We start from the raw sequence: 20,370 nt of genomic DNA, 5'->3' as shown, positions 1-20,370 counted from the left end.
GGCGGCTTGGACCAGTTGGGGGCAGTGGAGGTGGGGAGAAGGGGGCGGATTCTGCATGTGTCTTGAAGGTGGAGCCACCAGGACTCACTGATGGATTGGACGTGGCCCTGGAGCTCCTCAAGTCCTCAGAAACCCTGCAACGTGTCACCCTTCCCCCCCGTCAAGGGCGAGCAGCTCATGCAGAGTCTGACAGCCTCCCCACCTGCTTCCACGTTCGCTCGGGGAGCAGCCGCCTGCCCTGAGGACAAAGCCACACACTGCGTCCATTTCTCAACATTTAATTAGGAAAAAAAATTACGAGGACAAAGAAAACCTCATGCAAAAAAGAGAAAAAGGGGCCAAGTGGGTTTCCAGGAGCGCGGGCCGGGGCCAGATTCCTCCGAGGAGGCAGAAGGACGAAGGAGTAAGGCACTGCCGCCTCTGCCCCTCGGGGCGGGCGCAGGACAGGGCAGCGGAGGATGAGGGGTCTGGACACGCAGACCACACCGAGGGGGTTTGGCAGCAGGGCCCGGAGAAGGGGAGTTCGGTGCCCCCAGGCCCAGCTCACGCCCTGGCAGGAGCCTGGTTCAAGCTCTCCAGGCGCTGAGAGAGATCGGGGCCCCGGGAGGGGGTACAGTCCCGGCCCAAGAAGTCTGGAGGGGCTGCTGCAGTGGCCGCAGGGGGACCCCTTGGCCGAGCCACCGTCCGAGGGCAACTTCGGTGCCTCACCCGCCCCAAGGGCTGCTGGTGCCGAGGCCCCGTCCTCGGCATGGGTGGGGCCAGCCAGGGCAAGGGGGCGGGGCCAGAGGCTAGGCCAAGGCTGACCCTGTGACAAGGGAGCCGGGAGGACTCAAGGAGAGAAGGTGAGTGAGGCTGGCAACCTCCGGGGGGCAGGGGAGTAGGGGGCGCGTATTTACAGATGGAGACGACGGTGAGGTGGAGATAAATTAAATAAATAGGTGGTTGGGGTATAAATAGCAAGGAGGGCAGGGGCAACCACAACCCCCGGCACGAGGGTGGGAGGGCGGGGGTATTGCTGCTGCCGGGTCGGGGGGCTTGGTCCGGTCACCCCCTCCCCACGCAGGGCCCAAAGCAAGGCACTAATGATGGGGGCCCGGCTGTGCCCAGGGCATCTTGGCCCGGTGACCTCATGCCACCCGATCCAGGGCTCAGCCCCGGGACCCAGGCGGGAGATGCCCCTCTGCACGGGAGGACGGCTCAGAACTGAGAAGCCCCCTCCTCACGGGGTCCGCCTCCCTTAGCTGTTGCTGGACGCAAGGCCGATGATCTGTTCCAGCTTCTGGCGCAGCTTCTGCTTCCGGCAAGAGGCATCTCGGTCCAGAGCGGTGAGAACCTGCAGGAAGAGGCCCCGAGCTGGGCTCTTGAGGGGCGGGCTCCTCCTGGCCAAGCCCCCCCCGCTGCCCCCCCTTCCCCGGCGTGGGCTCGCCCCTCCCTCGGGCCTCAGTGTACCCCTCCCCGCCGGGGCCCTGGGCACATGGGAGGGGCCCAGCCTCTGGCCTCCGAAAGGGCCTCCAGCTCCTCCTTGACCCCAACCCCTCCTCCGACTGCACAGCCCTCTTCCCCTCCTTTCCACGGCCGGCACACAGCGCCTCCCAAAGGGTGGTCTGGACTGGAGGCCCCCATTTCCCATCCCCTCCTAACCCCCACCTCCACCCCAGACCTCTCTCACCCAGGTCTCTGCGATCTCGGGCCTCACCTCCCTTAACCATGGGCAGCACCTGACAGAGCCCATCGCTCCCTCCTCCCTGACGCCCAGGGCGGGGGTGGGGGGGTCCTCACGCGTGTTCCAGGACCCGTCTGGCACTTGGGGGCCCCACCCGAGCCTCCTCAGACTCTGCAGCCGGTCGCCCCTCTTCTCTGCCACCTCTTGAGTGTCCCAGGGCTCAGTGCTTGGGCCACGTCTCCCTCTCCAGCTGCCCGTGGCCCCCCTTGGGGAGCTCATCCAGGCTCGGGGCCCTGTCCAGGCCCACCCATTCTTATCTCCAGCCAGGAATCCAACCCTGCAGCGGGCGCATCTGTCTTCCCCGACTCTCCAGCCACAAACCAGGCAGGTGGGCTGACCCCGCCCACCTTTGGCCCCAGCCCATCGGCAACCCAGCCCTCCGTGTGCTCCCGGCCCCTAACTTCTGCCGGACCAGAGCTTTGCGCTCCAGCCAGTGGCTTCTCTAGTGGGTCCCTCAAATCCCAGCATCTACAGAGTGTCACCTGTGCCACCTTAAGGGCCTGGCTGGGGGAGGAACTGTGAGGAATCCAAGAGCTGGGCTCGCTGACCCCCACCACGCCCCTGCCTCTGCCACCAGCAGTACCCTCAGAGCCAACGAGCAGGGGCCGGAGGGGGCGGCACGCACCTCCTGGCGGTACTTGGCAACGTAGAAGTAGAGCTCACTGAGCGCGCTCAGGACGTTGAAGTCACTGGCGTGGAGACGGGACTGCTCCACCAGGTACGCGTCCATGTCCTGGTCGCTGATGGACGCCATCTTGCCTATGTCCCGGTAGTACCTGTTGGGACCCCGAGGAGGTCGTGCCAGCAGGCGCCACAAAAGCCAAAGCCCCTGCCCTGGCTGCCAGGCCAGCCTCCGGGCCTTCTTCCTGAAGCCAGCCCTTCCCAAAGAGGAGCCAGCCCGTGGCGGCGCAGCTCCTGCCCCCTCGCCCAGCAGCCGCGTCCCCTGGGGTCCCGGCCCCGCCTCCCCCCACACACTGGGGCCCACCTCTCCACCCAGCTCTTGTAGTTGGGGATGTCCTTGGCGTAGAGCAGCTTGTTGGAGGGTGAGTCCTTGCCCAGGCGGTGCTCGGACGTGGAGCAGGAGTCCATGAAGGTCTGGGCCACCACCGACAGGCAGGCGTCCGTGATGCTGCTCTTGTGGATGTCGAAGACGAACTGCGGGTTCTTGATCACGTTCACCCAGAAGCGCAGGGGCAGGCTGGACAGAGGGACAAAGGCCCGCAGCTCCCCGATCTCCCCGCGCACACCCTCCCGTCCGCGCTCACCTCCGCAGGCCCACAGGCAGCAAGACTGACGCACTGAGAGGTAGCAGCCTTTTCTTTAATTTTCTGCCTGACTTCAAACGGTGAGAAGTCAGAGTGAACGGTCTTCTGTCCTCAGTGAGTTTCAACGCGCCCCCCTCGCACGGCTAAGCCCTGGACCGGGCTTCCGGTTATCTCTGCCCTGTGTCAGCGGTACCACCAGCTTAGCAGCAAGGCCCTGACGGCCAAGGGCACCTCTGGGTGCTGGCCACACTACCCACATCCCAGCCGCCTGAAGCCCCGGCAGAGCCCGCCTGCGGAATCACACGCACTTGCTCTCTGTGCTTGGCGGCACCGCCAGTGCCAGGCCGCTGTCCTCTCCTGCCAGGGTGACCAGCCAAGCCCCCGCTGGCGTCCTGACCGTGGTCCCCGAGCCCCAGCCAAGCCTCCTCACGCCCCCGCCCGAGGGCCGGTGCACGGCAGTACCAGTTGCTCTTCCAGGTGTGGCGCACGTCGGGATCGCTGATCTGCCGCTGGTCGGCCTGCTCGTCCAGGAAGTCGAACATGTACTTGATGGCCAGAGGCAGGGCCGAGCCCCGGTGCGCCGTGCTGAACACGGTCTCGAAGAGGTCATCCATGAACTTCTGCAGTGTGCCCTGCAGGGGCGCAGCAAGGACACCAGCTGACGGGGAGCCAGGGCGGGACGTCCCCACGGCAGGACAGATGGGGACAGAGAGGCTTGACAACGAGCAAGGCTTCCCTGCTCGGCCAGCACCCTTCAGGCAAGCTTGGCCTCAACCTCAGGGTGGCAGTTCCCGTAGCAAAGGCGTTGAGCAAGTCCCTTGGGATTGGAACAACCCAGTGGCCCCTTCCCCAGGCAGCCCGGGCCAACCCCAGGGCCAAGGCCGGGCTAGAAGGCACGTGCACTAAGGCCAGGGTGGCGCGGGGCAGGCCCACACCTTGGTGGCCAGCAGCCGCGTCAGGTAGATCTCCGAGACCATCTTGCTGCCTCGGTCTCCCTCTCGGTGGTCGGCGTGGTCGTGGTTCTTCACCAGGTGCCACAGCTTGGTGCCCGTCTCCTGGTCGGGCGTGATCATGGGTGCCCGAGAGCGGAGGCTGTCAGGGCTGCTGGCCGTGCGGAGCAAGCTCTCTGGGGCAGAGGGTGGTGCCCCTTAGGCCAGTGGGGCCACACCAGCCATCGCCGTGGCTCTTGCTCCCCTCCATCTCGGGAGCCCTGCAGGCCGAGGGGGCCCGTCTGCTCTCACGGGCCCACCGCATTCTAGGCTCTAAGGAACTAGAGACCTCCTGAGAGCAGGGTCCAGGGGGGCCGCCAGAGCCAAGCTGGCTGCTCAGACGGGGTGGGGCTGGGGGTTCCCCGCGACGGCCGACACAGCCCCGCAGGGCACGGGGCCAGCAGAGACCCCACACTGAGGACGCCTACCGTAACGGCTGAGAGAGCGGGTGAAGGTGAAGGAGTTGGCCATGTTGTAGGCTGACACTTGTTTGGGCACCAGTGCCACCAAGGAACCGTCTGTCACCTGCAGATCCCAGAGACAGAGAGGGGGGCAATGCAGGAGGCCGAGAAGCCAAGGGGCCTGAGCCACCCGGCAGGGCACGTGTGGGGCAGCTCCCACGGCTCCCCGAGGGGGGCCTGTGATGCGGGGGCCAGAGAGGGGAGGGGCAGGGCCATGGCTCCCAGGGGCCCTGGGCGTGAGTGGACCTCCGGCTCCTCACCTGGTAGTGGGCCAGTGAGTTGACCCTCTTCCAGTCACACTCGATTTTGGTGGTGACATCCTCGTCCTGGAGAATGATGCGGGCCATGCGGCCCTGGCGCCATTCTGTGGGCCACAGGCAGCTCTGAGGTCCTGCTCCGCGTCCCCTGGGACCCTGGGCCCACTGCCCTCAGAGGACAGAGCTCAGGTGGGGAGAGTAAACGCCAGCCAAGGTAACGCGGCCACAGGAGGTGGGGGGGGCCAGGAGGAGAGGGCAGGGGCCTCACCTAGGTCCATGTCCTCAGCTCTGGGGCGCTGAGAGTAGGGGATGCCCTTGTACACAGCATCTAGCAGCTTGTCTTTGGCCTGGGTGATACTGTCACAATTGAGAACCTTCACCGGGACCTGAGCGCTGCCCTCACTCTCCGGGCACACACAGTGCAGGGTCTGAGGGCGAGGGGGACCACAGGGTGGGTCCTGGGTGAGGCGTCCCCTCAGGCCCGATACCCTGCCCACCTTGTCCCCCGCTCACCAGCGTCTTGTAGTCGATCTGCTGCCGGATGAGCTTGTCCTCGCTCAGGGAGTAGCGGGCCTCGCCCGTGATGGCGTCGATGGGGCCCTTCTCCATCTGCTGCTTGATGGCGCAGTAGAGCAGGAAAAGCGGCTCCCCGGCGCACTCCTGCAGCCAGGGCCGGGACACAGCTTGCCGCCGCCTGCGGCCGGCTGCCCCGGCACACCCCCTCGCCCCCGCCTGCCCCTCGAGCACACGCACCTTCAGAAACTTATGCAGCAGGAAGGTGAACCAGTTGGTGAGCATCTTCTCAGCCACCGACTCGGTCCTAGGGTGAAAGGGGTGCTGGGGCCCTGGCCGGGCAGGGCTGGGCCTCCCAGGGGAGGGGCAGGGCTGGCGGAGGGGGCCCCAAGTACCTGCGCAGGAGCAGCTTTGGGTGGTTCTTGCTCTCGAGGTTCTTCTCGATGAGGTCCGCCAGCAGTTGCTTGAGTAGCCCCGTGGCATAATCGAGGCGGCTCTGCAGAGCCACCATAGTGAGCGAGGCCACAGTGCCACGGTCGCGCATGGAGAAGCTGCTCTGAGCCTCCAGAGTGTGGATAAAGGTGAGCACGAAGGCACGGCTGTGCAGCAGCTGCCCAAAGAGACGCAGGGCCTTCTCGACATTGGGGGGTGTCTGGGGGCGGGGTGGGGGACAGGGCATCTCAGAGGGTGCAGGTGGCCCTGGGGGTGACAGGGCATGGGCAGGCAACAGGGGGCACTCACATCCAGCTCCTTGAGCACTGGGTGGGCCTCGATGCCCGGGAAGAGCACACGCACGGCGTAGGTCCGGTAGTCCAGGAAGGGGATCTGCACGCCATCCATGTGGTTTGTCAGCTCGTTGATGTCTGTCTGCAGCTCAGCGAAGGCTGGGGAGGGCCGGTGAGGGAGAGTGAGCGGCGAGGGAGGAGGGAGCCCCTGCCGCCTGCCCCACCCCCCACCCCCATGCAGGCACCTTCCTTGCATTCCAGGGCCACCCGGGACTCCAAGTTGTCCATCTGGAGCTGGAGGCGCTTGAGCGTGCGGTCGGCATCCTGAGTCTTGCGTTTGTAGGCGACCAGCACGGCGGTGATGGCCAGCAGCAGCAGCCCGCCCCCCGCCGCCAGCCCCACCACAGCCGGCAGGGTCAGCGCCCGATCGGCCGTGATGTGCAGGGTGCCCAGCCAGAACTCCAGGCCACCCACCAGCACCTGCAGGGACAGGCGCCGTAAGCTGACCCCCACCCCCGCCCCAGGCTGCTCTGGCGGCCTCCCTGCCCCCTACCCACCATGACCGGCTGCCGGCCCGTCTGGCTGGGGGAGTCACACAGGAGTTGCGTGTCTGAGACGGTGAGCGTGCACGGCTGGCCCCCGATCAGCACCGTGTAGTTGAGGCGGGAGCTGCCAGCCGCCGCAGGGATCAGATTCTTGCCCTGCAGATGGAGAGCGCTGCTGGCCAGGGCTCCCCACCGCCCCGCCCCTCCCGCCCTAGGCACCCACCACACCGGCACCTTCAGCACTACGTGGGAGCCAGGTTTGACATCCAGGACCCCAGAGGGCCCGAGTGGCTCGAAGCTGGGGTCGGGGTAGTAGGTGAAGGAGGACCGGTTGAGGGAACGGGCCGTCTGCACGTGGTCCAGCAGGAAGCCGAACTCGTCAGGGTGCTCACCCTGGGCCTGCGGCTGGGGCCGCCCCAGGAAGATGCCGGGGGCCTTACACAGCATGGCAGTGTCGTTGATCACCTGGCACGTCTGTGGGGACAAAGGTGGGCAGCCCAGCACGTGAGGCCGCAGCGGGCAGGGGGTCAGGGGTGGGATGGCGGCAGCTGGCACTCACGTTGGTGGTCTCGATGCCTCGGTACTTGGCCCGGACCCGGGGCTCCTGGACCGTCAGCAGGTGGGTCCCACTCACAGTGATGGCGGTGCTTCCACTAGGGATGGGGGTGAGGGGCCTCAGGCTTCCTCCTCACCACCCTGAGCCCAGCCCTGGAGCGTTATCGAGGCTGCCATGGGAGCCCAGGGCCCCCCCGACCCTGGGTCACCCGGTCACCAGGCGAGGCCCAGGCCGGGCACTCAAGGACCTGGCCCCCAGCCTCCCCTCTGCCAGCCAGGCCCCATTCTCCCGAGGGCCTTACTTGATGATGCTCCAGGTGGGCTCGAGGCGAGTGACGGTGGGGTCCTGGGTGTAGGTGTAGAGGACGCCGGGACTGGAGATGTTGGCGCGGTCGATGGCCAGGGTGATGGGGGCCTGGCTCGGGCCCAGGGTGGAGACAGGCGAGATGCACACGATCACTTCAGGATCCCTCCTATGTCAGCAAGCGGGGACTTGGAGCGGGCCGCCCAGGGCTGCCACCTGCCGGCCCCGCGGCCCCCATCTGCGACACTCACCTCACGAACTGGCACTCGCTGTCTCTCATGGTCACTGTGACTCTGCTGCCGGCGTCCAGAGAATGACCGGAAATGGTGATTCGCGTGCCCCCAGAGGCTGGGCCCCGACTGGGACTCACGCGGTCGAACGTGGGCGTCTACGGGAGAAGCAGCCCTGAGGGGAGCGGGAAGACAGCAGGCGCCCAGCAGGGCCGGGCCACAGCCCCCGCCAGGAAGGAGCGGGAGAGGGAAGGGGGCGGGCAGCCCACGTACCACGAAGCTGTAGAGCTGCTCAGACTGCGTGCGGAAGTCAGCCGAGCAGTCGCTGACGCAGAGCTCCGCGGGCCCCGGTGGCGGGCTGGGCACCAGAGACTCCTCCATCTCACACACGATCCTAGGGGTCGGGTCGGGTCGGGTCGGAGGTCAGGCCTGGGCGCCCGGCCACAGGCCGGGGGGAGGCCCAGCGCCCGCACAGCCGCACTCACCTCTCGGCACTGACGTACTCGGCGGGGATGGAGTTGCAGCGCACGCCGGCCACCCGCACGCCCACGTCTCGGGAGGTGAGGCCCAGGTTCTCGCCCACGATGGTGATCCGGGTGCCTCCCTCCTTGGGCCCCATGAGCGGGTGGATCTGCGGAGCAGGAGGGGAGGCGGGAGGGTGAGCCGAGGCAGTGGGTACCCAGAGGGCAGCGGGTGGTGGGGAGGCCGACCTGGGCAATGCGGGGGTGGCTGCAGCGAGCGCCCTTCTGGTTCGGGTGCATCCAGTTGGTCTTGGGGGCCGGGCAGTGGGCCCGCAGCTGGCACCTATGCTCCGAGATGCACCAGCCACAGTTGAAGCGAGGGTCAGCCTTGAGGCAGAGGCCACAGCTGGGCCGCTGCGCCCAGCACTTGTACAGGAGGGCTGTGGGCACAGAGGGCACCGCTGGGGAGCAGCTACGAAGGGTCCCGCTGTGGGCCCGGCCCCAGCACGTGCCTTCTCCGCCCCAGGAGGCGAGCTCCTCAGCCCCATCCCGCCGCTCACCTCGGAAGGTAGCGGGCTTATCGATGGGGAAATCTCCATCCCAGACCACGGAGAAGTCCAGCTCGGTGTCACCATACTCATCACCTTCATAGGAATACTGGGGGAGAGGGACCCGCGTGACTCCAGCGAAGGTGCGCAGACCGCCCCTCCCCCAGCTCAGAAATCCCCAGCAGAAGACTCAGAAGGTCCCTCGCCACGGTCAGCTGAGGCTTCTAGAACAGTCTGCTGGGCACAGATCTGCACCACGCCCAGCCCTGCACAGCCTGGACCCCCGAGGGAGGCGGGGCAGGTGGGCCTCACCGAGGCGTTCTGGCATTGCACACTGCTGCTGTTGAAGCGCACGGCAGGCACCCGCTGCTGCCGCCCCTGCACCCGGACCACGCACTCGTAGTTCTTCTGGCCCGACTGGGGCTGCGGCAGGTTCTTGGCCCGCAGAGTGAGAGGCTGCATGACGCCTACTGGGATCAGGAGGTCCCCACTGGGCAGGATCTCAGGGCAGCCCTGAGGGGAGAACGCCCATCAGCCAGCTGGGCCGCCCCCCGGTTAAGGGGGCTCCAAGAAAACCCCAAGACCGAAGGCAGAAAAGCCAGGGACCGGCCCGCGCAGAGCCCGGCCCCCTCGCGTGTGGCGCCCGCCTCACCTCGGTGCTGTGGACCCTGCCCTCCTGGAAGGAGCACTCATGGGGGTGGCTGGTACACACGTGGCGGTACTTACACCAGTGGCAGGGGTAAGGGCTGCCAACGCAGGACATGCACCTGGAGGGGAGAGGCTTCAGAAATCACGGAGAAGACCGGGCCTGGCCCGTCACCATCCCTCCTGTGGGACACACGGGGAACCAAAGGCAAAAGGCACCGGGGCCCGCCTGAGGCCCACACGACACCGCGAGCAACAGAGACACGGGGACGGGGGTCGGGAGGGCCAGTACTCACGAGTGGAGGACGCTGCAGTTGTAGAAGACAAAGTCGGCCCCGGCAAACCTCACGCCGCTCTCCTTGGAGAGCAGCTGCAGCTGCACGGTGCGCGTGGCCCCTGCAGCGAGCCCAGGGGAGCGACACGTGAGCCGCGGACAGAGAGCACCCCTGCCCCCAGCAGCCCATCCACTGACCGTGCCCCCGGGTGAGAGCCCGGAGCTCCTGCAGGGAAGGCGATGGACAGCGTAACTCTCCAGAGGGCAGCAGGACGGCCTCACTCTCGGTCACCTCCTCGAAGGCGCAGCTCACGCCCGCACTGAGGTCCGGCACGTTGCTTATGGCCACGGTCAGCTGGGGGAAGCAGAGGGCTCAGAGCTGCGCGCACCCCTGACACGTGTGCACGGGCCTCTACACCCGCACCCCCCGCACCACTCACCTGCACCCCAGGCGATGTCACCGACACATTGTTGGGCCGGACCCGCACCTGGACGCACTTACTCAGCTCCTTGGCGAAGCCATGCAGGGCCGAGGCGCCTGGACAGGCCCCGTGGCGGCAGCATCTGCGCGGGGTCAGGCCAGGCCCATCCCACAGCTGCCCCAGCAAGGCCCAGAGCGGGAGTGCAGCGGGGGCCTGGGGGGAAGAAGGGGACGGCCAGCCCAGCCCACGGCACCAGGCAACCGCATGCCTTGGCCTCATCCCCTGGGGTCCGAGCGAGGGATGTCACTTGGGATAGAGGTTCCACTCGTTAGCTGGAGAAAGGGCAGGGAGGGGGAGACCACAGGGGCGCAGCTGGGGGGAGTGGGCACTTGGGCGGCTCCTCACCTGTGCTGCAGCACGCACCACCCGCAGTGCGGGTCCCCCGAGCCCAGGCAGGCTGCACAGCTTGGGTACTGCTCGCAGGTCTCCACCGGGAGCTGGCTCACCTGGGGGCAGCCGTGTCAGCACCCGCCCCACCCCCGTCCCACCCCCGCCCCCCGGCCTGCCGCGGGCCCACCTGCTTCTCGCTCAGGAGGTAGACGTGCCGGTGGTCGGGGCTGAAGAGCAGGTCACGGAGTATGGGGCTGCCGTCCACCACAGGCACCGTCTCATACAGGTGGGCCTCCTGAGAGCCGTCGACCCGTACCTGGGCCACGAGACCAGCCACCTGACGCCACAGCAGCACCCCACGCACCCGGGCATCCTATTCTCGAGCCAGGGACCCAGCCTGCCCGCCGCCCCCTTGTCCCACAGACCAGGGAAGGAGGACGCCAAGGCTGCCCCCTGGAGGCCCTTGGGGGTGACACAGCCAGTCCAAAAAGCCTCCCAAGACATAGAGACAGAGATGAGCGTTGCCTAGAGTTGGGGGACAGGGAAAGCGTGAGAGCTAAAAGGGAAGGGATTTTTAGGATGATGGCAACATCCCAGAATGAGATAGCGGTTATGCTTGAGTAACCCCGCAAACTTACTGAAATCACTGAGATGTATGCTTTAAACGGGGGGGGGGCAGTGTGACACGGCAGTTACACCCCAATAAAGCTGTGACAAATGCAAAACGGGGACCAGGAGGGAAGCAGACCAGGCCCCAAGAGCTCAGTGGCTCCCTTCACAAACCTTCCCCCGGCCACCCCCGACCTCCCCCAGGGACAGCCCCGCATCCCCCGGGTGAGCAGGAGAATGTGGCAGTTGTCCTGACTCCTGTCCCTTCAGAACACCCTGGAGCAGGAACAGCTGCGGCCCTGCCGGCACTGCAGCCCCCATGCCCACGAGGGGACAAGAGGGCAAAGAGGATTAGGTCCACATCTGTCTCCTCGTTCATTCAACTGAGGACCCAGCAACGGCGGCTCCGGCTCTCCCGGCAGGGAGGCCCGGAGATAGGCCCGCTCTGCCCCCAGAGCCACAGGAAGCCAGCGATTCAGGCCACGGCGGGCGGTGGCACTCAAGCATGTGCGTGGAGCACAGCTGGGCTCCTGGGGCCCAGCCTGGGAAGGCCCCCGTCCCCCAGCGGCCAGGTCCCGTCCAAGGTGCTGCAGGGCTCATCCGCACGCTCTGGACCCACATGCCGAGCGTTCCGGGGCTCACCTTCTTCAGACTGCCGCCGCGGGTGCCGATGAAGACCACAGAGTGCTGCTGGTACGTGTAGGCGGCCACACTGGCCATGCCATCGGTACTGTCGGCTAGCAGGGGCAGCCCCTCGATCACGTGCAGCCCGCCCAGCGGCTGGTTCAACACCAGCCCGCAGAAGTTTCCATTTATCTGCATGGGCTGGTGAAACAGGAGAAGGACGCACGAGTCAGAGCTGGGGGGCACCAGCCGGACAGAGGCAATGAGACCCCACGTCCTAGGGGGGACCCCACGGGAAATCGGGGGCTGAGGAGGGAGGCGGAGGACGGAGAGCAGGCAGGAGCAGGCCGGGGTAGGGAGGGTCGGGAAGAAGGGGGTGGTCCACACAGAGAGCACACCCACCAAGAGAGGCGGGGGGAAGGCAGGCCGGGGAGGAAAGAGAAGCAGCAGAGGCAAGGAGGGGATGACAGGGGGCGGGGGACCCCGGGCGAAGCTGTCGTTCCCAAGACCGAGCCCCGCAGACCCAGGAAGGGGCAGAGGGCCCAGCCTGCGGGCAGGGGCGGGGGCGGGTGAGGGCTCACGGTGTTGATGCAGGGCAGCTCCTTGTTCAGCAGCCAAGGCAGGGCCAGCGTGCCCTCCCCACGGTAGCAGGACTGGATGCGGCGCCGGATGTGGGCATTGATGCTGCTGAGGGTGAAGAGGCAGAGGACGGTCTGCCGCGGCGGGCTGGCCCGGTTCTTCTGGCCCTGAGAGAAGATGGTGAAGAGGACGTCCTCGTCGGCCGGCACACCCAGGGCCTGGGCCAGCAGCAGGCCGGGCTTGGCCAGGTGGGCGCTCTGCACCAGGCGGTACTCCACGCCGCGCCAAGAGCAGCCGATGGGGAACTCCACGTACGAGTAGAACTCCGAGTCCCCCGAGCACATGCGCACGATCTTGGACGTGAAGAATTTCTCGCCTGCCGTGTCCAGCAGTGTCTGCTGGGTATCCAGCTGCAGTGTCAGGAAGTACACGAAGGAGGCGCTCACAAAGCCGTAGACGTAGTAGATGTCGAAGGCTGGGTACAAGGACAGCGTGTCTGAGGGGATCTTGATCTGAGAGGAGACGAACTCGTCCTGGTACACCTGGGGAGCGGGTGGAGGACAGAGCCTGGGACGAGGCCTAGGTCCACCCTCGACCTCCCCAACCATGGCCCCTGGGCCCCCGCCACCCAGCCTGGCCCTGTGCCCACCACATGGCCCCCGGGGGGCTTCCCCCACAACCTCCCTGCCCCCGACCCGCGCGGTCACAGGACCCCAGGCCAGAAAGGCTCCAGAGGGCAGGCTGAGCAGCCCCGTCCCAGGACCCGGCCCGCCCTCCCGTCCTCAGCAGCCTGCCCCCTCTGGGACCAGGGCTCTTCCCGACGCAGAGCCAGGACAGAGTGAAGGCAGGAGGGCACGGGAGCTGGCTCTTCAGAGGGGCGAGAAGGGAGGGGAGGGGAGGGGAGGGCAGGGGTCGGGGGCCGGCCGAGCAGGTGGGCGGGCTCACCCACCAGACTGAACATGTCGGCGCCGTCCTCGTCGCCGATGAGCTTTCGGGAGCTCAGGGTGGGGAAGTACTCAGACTTGCCATCCACGGCGGTGCCCACGAACAGCTTGCTGGGCCCCTGGCCCTGCTCCACGATGACACCCGCCATGGAGTCAGGCTCCTGGGCTCCTGACAGGTAGTGCTCCTTGCGGTGGTGCGGCTCGCCCAGCTTGAAGAGGTCGTCCAGGCGCAGGAACTGGCAGATGCCCTGCCAGATGCTGCCGCAGGCCAGCAGGCGGCGGGCTGCGTAGTCTATGAGCAGCAGTTTGTTCACGTTGTCCACAGGCACCAGGCGGTGGGCACAGACACGCATGCTGGGGGGTGGGTAGCAGCGAGCATTGTCCTCGACGGGCCCCGTGACGTGGACCCGCAGCTCGGTCAGGTTGGGGGCCAGCTTGAAGACGCGATTCACCGCGCCCACAAACACCTCCCCGGTCACCCGGTGCACGGCCAGGTGGGTGAGCGAGGTGTCCGTCACTGAGAAGGCAGGGAAGGGCGTGCTGCCTCCCAGGGCCTGCCCCACGGCAAGGAGGAACAGCAGGAGGAGGCCGACGGTGGGCATGGCCGGCGGCTGCCCCGGGGTGGGGGGCCTGAGGAGAGACAGGGAGTGCCGGTCAGAGGCCCCCCGCCCAGGGCGCCCAGCCGCCTCCGGCCCTGCCTGGCCTAGGGCCCCCAGCAGGCCAAGAGCCACGCCACAGAGGGTGGAGGCCAGTCGCCCACCGCCATGCCAGAGCCCCAGATGGCGACCACGGCTGGGAGAGAGGAGGGGCCTCCGCCAGGGCGCACGAGTGAGCAGCGAGTGCAGGCAGGCTTGGGGGCCATCAATCATCCCCCACCCACTGCTGGAAAGGAGCCAGGAGGCCTCGCCTCAGCTGGGCCACACCCAAGGGGGCAGCAGAGCCAGATGCTAGGAAAGGCAGGGTGGGAGGCCCTCCAGAAAGGAGAAGCCAAACACCAGATCCCAGAGCTGAGGGTGGCCAGCCGCACACAAGAGCAACCCAACCGTGGGCAAGCCAAGGCCACAGACGTGCCTCCCACCCTAGCTGGGGAAAGGAGAAAAGGTAGGGAGAGAACAATCGCAAATTGGTGGGGGGGTGTCAGGACACCACCCCAGGACAGAGGTCTGAGGCGTCAAAGCCTGAGACCAGATGGGAACCAGGGCTGCCACTTCCACCTTCCTGGCCCCGGCTGCCTCCTCGCCCCAGGGGCCTCCGTCTGCTGGCCGTCCAGGAGGAGCCTGCCATCTAGCCTACCGGCTGCAACACAAAGCCGAGTCGCCTGCCCCCAGAGCAAAGCACAGAGACAGACATAAGTCAGGCTCTGCTCAGGCACAGCCAGACGGATGCCCAGGCAGCCCTGCGCGGCTCTCCCTCCAAATCCACACGTTAGCTGGGGAAGGGGAGACGCAGGGGGGCCCAAGGAGCCCTATGGAAGGGGAGCAACATTCTGAAATACGGCTGAGACTTTGGGGAGATGGGGTGGGGGACCACAGGAGCAGTACTGGGCTTGGCTGGGTCTTCACCCCCAGGCCACACCCAGCCCTCGGCCAGCTCCAGGCAGCAAAGACAGCAGAGAAGTGTCGTGGCAGCCAAGGGGGCAGGGCTCAGCGATACCCTCTCAGTGCCCAAGCCCCAAGGGAGACACAAGTTACCCAGCTTGGGGAGGGTGCGGGGAACCAAACCAAGGCAGCAACCAAGGAAAAGGGAAAAAATGCATTTGCTAGAACAAGGAGAAGACCCGGCTTGGAACTGCAAAGTTTCAGCTCAGGCTGATCATCTCTGGGGCTCTTTTGTCAGGTCCGCATCCTGGATCCTTAATGCAAGAGCCAGAGAAGAAAGGAAGACGGAGAAGGGAGGCCTCATGCCACCCTCACCTCCTCCACACCGCACAGGAATACAGGCCTAAGAATGGGGATGGGACAGGTCGGGAGGGAGACCTGGAAAGGCAGAATTTGCAGCCCAAGTGCCCATCCCAAACCTCAGCCTGTAACCGGGAGCCTCGGGCATCACAGGCACACCCAGCCTCTCTGCTACGGCCCTGCCAGCAGAGCCCGAGGGTGGGGACAGACCCTCGCAGAGACCCGGCTCTAGCGCCCGCTCCCCAACGCCCCGCGCGGTGCTGCCTGCCCGGCTCGCCCCGCCCCCACCAGGGACACCCCCCACCCCCGGCAGATCCACGGGGATCCTAGTGGATGGAGGCGCCGCAACAGTCCTTGCAGGGGCCGCTCCTCCGCCACAAAGGGTCCCCATCGGGCCGGGGGGCTAGCCGCGGACGGACGGTCCCTACCGGCGCCGGGCACGAAGGACCAGTCAGGCCGGCGCCCGAGAGGCAGAGGCAGGGCCCGACCCCTTAAAGGCCGAGACGAACCCCCGCGCTGCCGGAGCCCAGGGCCGCCGAGCAGGCTGGCCCCGCACGGGCGGCGGGGGATGGAGGCCACCTACCTGTCCCTCCGCCGCCGCTGGCTCCGGGTGGCCGCCCGCCGGCCACGTGGACGCGCCCTCGAGCCCCACACCGCCCCGTTCGCGCGCCCCCGCCGCCGCACCCCTCGCCCTACGCCCCGCGCGCCCGCGCCGCCGCCGCCGCCGCCGCCGCCGCCGCCGCCGCCGCCGCCGCCGCCGCCGCCGCCGCCGCCGCCGCCGCCGCCGCCGCCGCCGCCGCCGCCGCCGCCGCCGCCGCCGCCGCCCACACACTGGGCCGGCCCGCGGCCGCCAGGGCCTTTTAAACCCGGACCGTACCACCGCGCCGGGCGGGGGCGCCCAGGGAGGGCCGAGCGGCAGGGCTCGCGGGCGGGGGCCGCCCCTCCGTGGGGCCGGGAGAGGCCCAGTGCTTAGCCCGGGACCCCGTGAGCGGCCCGGGTCACCACCCAGCGAGCCGACCCCCCTCGCGCAATGGCCGCGTCCGCGGCGCGCGCCTCTCCCCCGCCACCCGCCCGCCCCGGCCCGCCGCCTCCCGCAACCCTGGGACCCGCGCGCGCCCGCGCCACACCCCCACTAGGGCCCGGGGCGCGCGCAGACCCCGCCCCGGCGCTCGGAGGCGCGCCCGGGGCCACCTGCCGCCGGTGCGCGGCCTCCCCTGTCCCAACCCTTAGGGCGCACACCAGCCGGGGACTCGCGGTCCTGGCTCAGGACACTCTCCCCCGACGGTCCTTAATCCGGAGGGTCCGCGGCTAATAACATGCAGATGCCCGGCACGAGGACTCAAGGCTGTCGGCCATTTACACCTGGCCCCTTCCCCAGCCAGCCACCCTGGCCCTGAATCGGAGGGAGGTTTTCATTCCCTTGGTTTCCTTTTCCTTTTCTTTTTAAACAGCTTTATTGAGCTATAATTTATCTGTCATGTAAGTCACTCATGTAAAGTGTAACATTCAATGACTTTTAGTATATTCACAAAGTTGTGCAGCCATCCCCACTACCAGATTCCAAAACGTTCTCATGACCCCTGAAGCAAGCCCCCATATACCCCTTAGCAGTCCTCCCAGTCTGCCCCATGTGAATTTTAGGATGAGCTTGTCAGTTTCTGCAAAAAAGCCAGCAAGAGTTTGATAGGGATTGAATTGAATCTGTAAATCAATTGGAGAGTGTTGCCATCTTAACAAGATTCTTTCCATCCATGAGCATGGGATGTGATGATTAACTTTATGTGTATTAATTTCAACTTGGCTAGGCTGTAGTCTGCAGTTATTTAATCAAACTCTCATGTAAGTGTTGCTGTGAAGGAATTTTGTAGGTGTGGTCAACATCGACAATCGGTTGACTTTAAGTAAAGATCACCCTCCATAATGTGGGTGAGTCTTGTCCACTCAATTGAAGGCCTTAAAAGCAAAAACTGAGGTTTCCAGGAGAAATAGATATTCTGCCTCAAGACTGTAATGTAGAAGTCCTGCTTGAGGTTGCAGCTTGCCGACCTGCCCTACAAATTTTAGACTTGCCACCTTGCCAGCCCTCACAATCTCATGAGATAATTCCTCAAAATAAATCGTGTGTGTGTGTGTGTGTGTGTGTGTGTGTGTGTGTGTATCCTGTTCTGTTACTCTGGAGAACCTTAACTAAATAAATATTTTTCCATTTATTCAGGTTTTCTTTATTGTCTTTCAATGACATTGTCCAGTTTACAGTGTACAAGTCTTGCATTTCTATTGTTAAATTCATTCCTAAGTATTTTATTCTTTATAATGCTATTATAAACAAAATTGTTTATTGCTACGGTATAGAAGTACAATTGATTTTTGTGTAATGATCTTTCATCCTACAACTTTGCTGAACTCATTTATTAGCTCTAATATATTTTTTAGAAGATTTATTAGGATTTTGCATATACAAGATTATGTCATCTGAGAATAGAGATAGTTTTACTTCTTCCTTTCCAATCTGGATGCCTTTTATTTCATTGTGTTGCCTAATTGCCCTGGCTACACCCTCCAGTCAATGTTGGATAGAAGGGGTAGCTTTCTTTTTAACTTTATAATTTGAAATTATTTCAGACTTAGAAAAAAGCTGTAAGACTAGTACAGAAAGCTCCCATGTACCCTTATCCCACATTCACCAAGAGTTCATATTTTGTTCCATTTGCTTTCTCATTCTCTCTCTCATTCTCTCTCTCTCCCTCTCACTTGTGGGTGCATATGTATTTATTATATATAAAAATAATATTTTTATCAACTATGTCTAAGTAAGTTGCATACAGCTTACCCCTTTACCCCTAAATACTTCATTCTGTATTTCATAACCACAGCATAATTACTGTATAATTATTATAGACTCTTACATAACCAAAGTATAACTATCAACATCAGAAATGTTAATGTTAATACGATAATATTATTTTATCTAAGGTCTTATTCGAATTTCACCAATTGTCCTCATGACGTTTTTTCTGATCCAGGATCCAGTCTAGGATCCCACGTGGCATTCGTTCTCATGTCTCTTTGGTTCCCTTTAATCTGGAACATTCCTCTGCTTTTCTTGGCCTTTCATGACATGGACATTTTCGAAGAGTGCAGGCCAGGTGTTTGGCGGAACGTCCTCAGGTTGGATTTGTCCGATGTTTTCTCAGGGTGCGATTTGGGTTATGTGGTATTGGGAGGCTACCAGGCCCTCTCTGTGCTTCTTATCAGGAGGCAAGTGTTCTTGTTTTGTCCCTTCACTGTGATGTTAACTTTAAGCATTTGGTTAAGGTGGTGACTGCCAGTTTCTCAAGTGGACAGTTATTATTTTTCCCTTTGTAACTAAAAAGTAGCTTGTAGGAAGATACTTTGAAACTAGGTAAATATTCTGTTCCTTATCAAAACGTCACCAAGTCATTGATAATTCTTGCCTAAATCAATGATTACTCTGATGGTTACAAAACAGTGATTCTTCTCCCTCCATGATCCCTCCTACACTCATTCATGGCATTCTCCTGTCAGGAAGAGCTCCTCTGTTCATCTATCTGTATATTCATTATCAGTGTGGACTCGGGGATGTGGATTTTATTCGATGGACTGTAATCCATTATTGTTTTTTTGTTTTGTTTTTGGTCTTTGGCCGCGCCATGCATGGGATCTTAGTTCCCAGACCAGGGATCGAACCCGCATCCCCTACATTGGACGATGGATTCTTAACCACTGAACCACCAGGGAAGTCCCTTGGGTAGCTTTTTAAAAAAATTTCCCTTTATGGGAGTTCCCTGGTGGCCTAGTGGTTAGGCTTTCACTGCCGTGACCCGGGTTCAATCCCTGATCAGGGAACTGAGATCCCACAAGCCAAGCAGAGCACGGCCAAAAAAGAAAAATCTTTCCTTTTAATATAGCTATGTTATTCATTTGAAATACACTTGGGAGAATTTGTTTGTATTCAGTTTTAGCTTTTCACCCTATCCTGTTGATTTTTTTTTTTAGTATGTAAAATAGCAACATGTGTCCAGAAGTCAAAACTACATCAGAAGAGACATCCAGAGGAGCGTCACTCCCTCTCGTATCCCTATCACCCAGTTCCCTCCTACCCCTTTAGGTAACCAGTTTCATTAGTTGCCTTCTCTTCCTTTTTTCTTTTAAAATGAGCTTTATTGGGGTATAATTTACAGACAATAAATGACCCCACTTTAAGGGTACAGTTCAATGAGTTTTGACAAATGCATACCCCTTATAACCACCCTCCAGTCAAGATACAGGCCGTTTCCATCAGCCCAGAGGCCCCTCTGGGTTCCCTCTGCAGTCGGTGCCCCTCGCCCAGCCCCAGGTGACTGCCCATCTGCTTGCTGTCACCATGAAGATGGTGAGCATCTTTTCACTTGCTATTGCCGTTTCTTTTTTTTTTCCTTTTTAAAAAAATTTTTATTGGAGTATAATTGATTTACAATGTTGTGTTGCTATTGCCATTCTTATTCGTCTTTTGTGACATTGTGTATTCAAATCTTTTTTTAAAATTTAATTTATTAATTTATTTATGGCTGTGTTGGGTCTTTGTTTCTGTGCGAGGGCTTTCTCCAGTTGCGGCAAGCGGGGGCCACTCTTCATCGCGGTGCACGGGCCTCTCACTGTCGCGGCCTCTCTTGTTGCGGAGAACAGGCTCCAGACGCGCAGGCTCAGTAATTGTGGCTCACGGGCCTAGTTGCTCCGCGGCATGTGGGATCTTCCCAGACCAGGGCTCGAACCCGTGTCCCCTGGATTGGCAGGCAGATTCTTAACCACTGCGCCACCAGGGAAGCCCCTGGATTTTTGATGAAGTCTAATTTATCAATTTTTCCTTTTATGATTGTTTTTTGTCTCCTGTCCAAGAAAACTTTGCATAGACCAAGGTCACAAAGGTTTTCCCCCATGTTTTATTTATATATAGTTTTAGTTTTAGCTTTTACTTTTAGGTCTACAACCCATGTCAAGTTCATTTTTCTGTGTGGTCTAAGTAAGGCATATAAGTTTCCTGTGGCTGCTGTAACAAAGTTCCACAAACTGAGTGGCTAAAACAATAGACATTTCTTCTCGCCTTTTAAGATGATAAAAATATTCTGGGAGTAGATAGAGGTGATGGTTGCACAACATTGCGAATATACTCAATGCCACTGAAATGTGCATTTTTAAATGGTTAATGGTTATTTTTATGTTATGTGAATTTTTCCTCAGCTGAAAAAAAAATTGAAAATAAAAAACAAAATCCCACAGTGAGAGACCACATGTGCCATCTCAGGTTGTATATGTCCCCCAGCCCCTTGAGGAGTGAGAGTGCGCTGTGCGCGAAGCCTGGGAGCCAGGACTCTCACCTGGTGGTGGTGCTGCAAAATGGGAGGGGCCTGG

The 20,370-nt window shown here is 62.1% G+C and overlaps 1 protein-coding gene across 4 annotated transcripts; it reads right to left on the bottom strand.

Moving 5' to 3' along the window:
* Positions 1–262: 262 nt before the first annotated feature.
* On the bottom strand, positions 263–15,160 carry PLXNA3 (plexin A3). 4 transcript variants are annotated; one of them, XM_082447844.1, is made up of 32 exons: positions 13,069–15,155; positions 12,122–12,661; positions 11,559–11,741; positions 10,495–10,623; positions 10,323–10,423; positions 9,936–10,059; positions 9,694–9,850; positions 9,518–9,617; positions 9,229–9,343; positions 8,889–9,089; positions 8,589–8,685; positions 8,278–8,468; positions 8,053–8,198; positions 7,841–7,961; positions 7,589–7,725; positions 7,336–7,506; positions 7,038–7,131; positions 6,713–6,952; positions 6,491–6,634; positions 6,179–6,413; positions 5,950–6,092; positions 5,604–5,818; positions 5,449–5,515; positions 5,209–5,355; positions 4,964–5,123; positions 4,699–4,802; positions 4,406–4,502; positions 3,924–4,114; positions 3,451–3,620; positions 2,709–2,921; positions 2,349–2,499; positions 263–1,333 (listed from the first exon to the last, which is right to left on the bottom strand). In XM_082447844.1, the coding sequence occupies exons 1-32, from the start codon at positions 13,930–13,932 to the stop codon at positions 1,238–1,240; spliced, it is 5,844 nt and encodes a 1,947-aa protein (XP_082303970.1). In that variant the 5' UTR covers positions 13,933–15,155; the 3' UTR covers positions 263–1,237. The 4 variants fall into 4 exon arrangements, with proteins under 4 accessions (XP_082303970.1, XP_082303969.1, XP_082303968.1 ...); XM_082447843.1 differs by having other exon boundaries at positions 5,604–5,860; positions 13,069–15,154; XM_082447842.1 differs by having other exon boundaries at positions 5,604–5,860; positions 8,278–8,685; positions 13,069–15,156.
* Between the last annotated feature and the right edge of the window lie 5,210 nt (positions 15,161–20,370).

This window comes from Balaenoptera physalus, assembly GCF_965194825.1.
Source record: "Balaenoptera physalus genome assembly, chromosome: X".
Taxonomy (NCBI): domain Eukaryota; kingdom Metazoa; phylum Chordata; class Mammalia; order Artiodactyla; family Balaenopteridae; genus Balaenoptera; species Balaenoptera physalus.
This window is presented reverse-complemented; position numbering and strand designations above follow the sequence as displayed.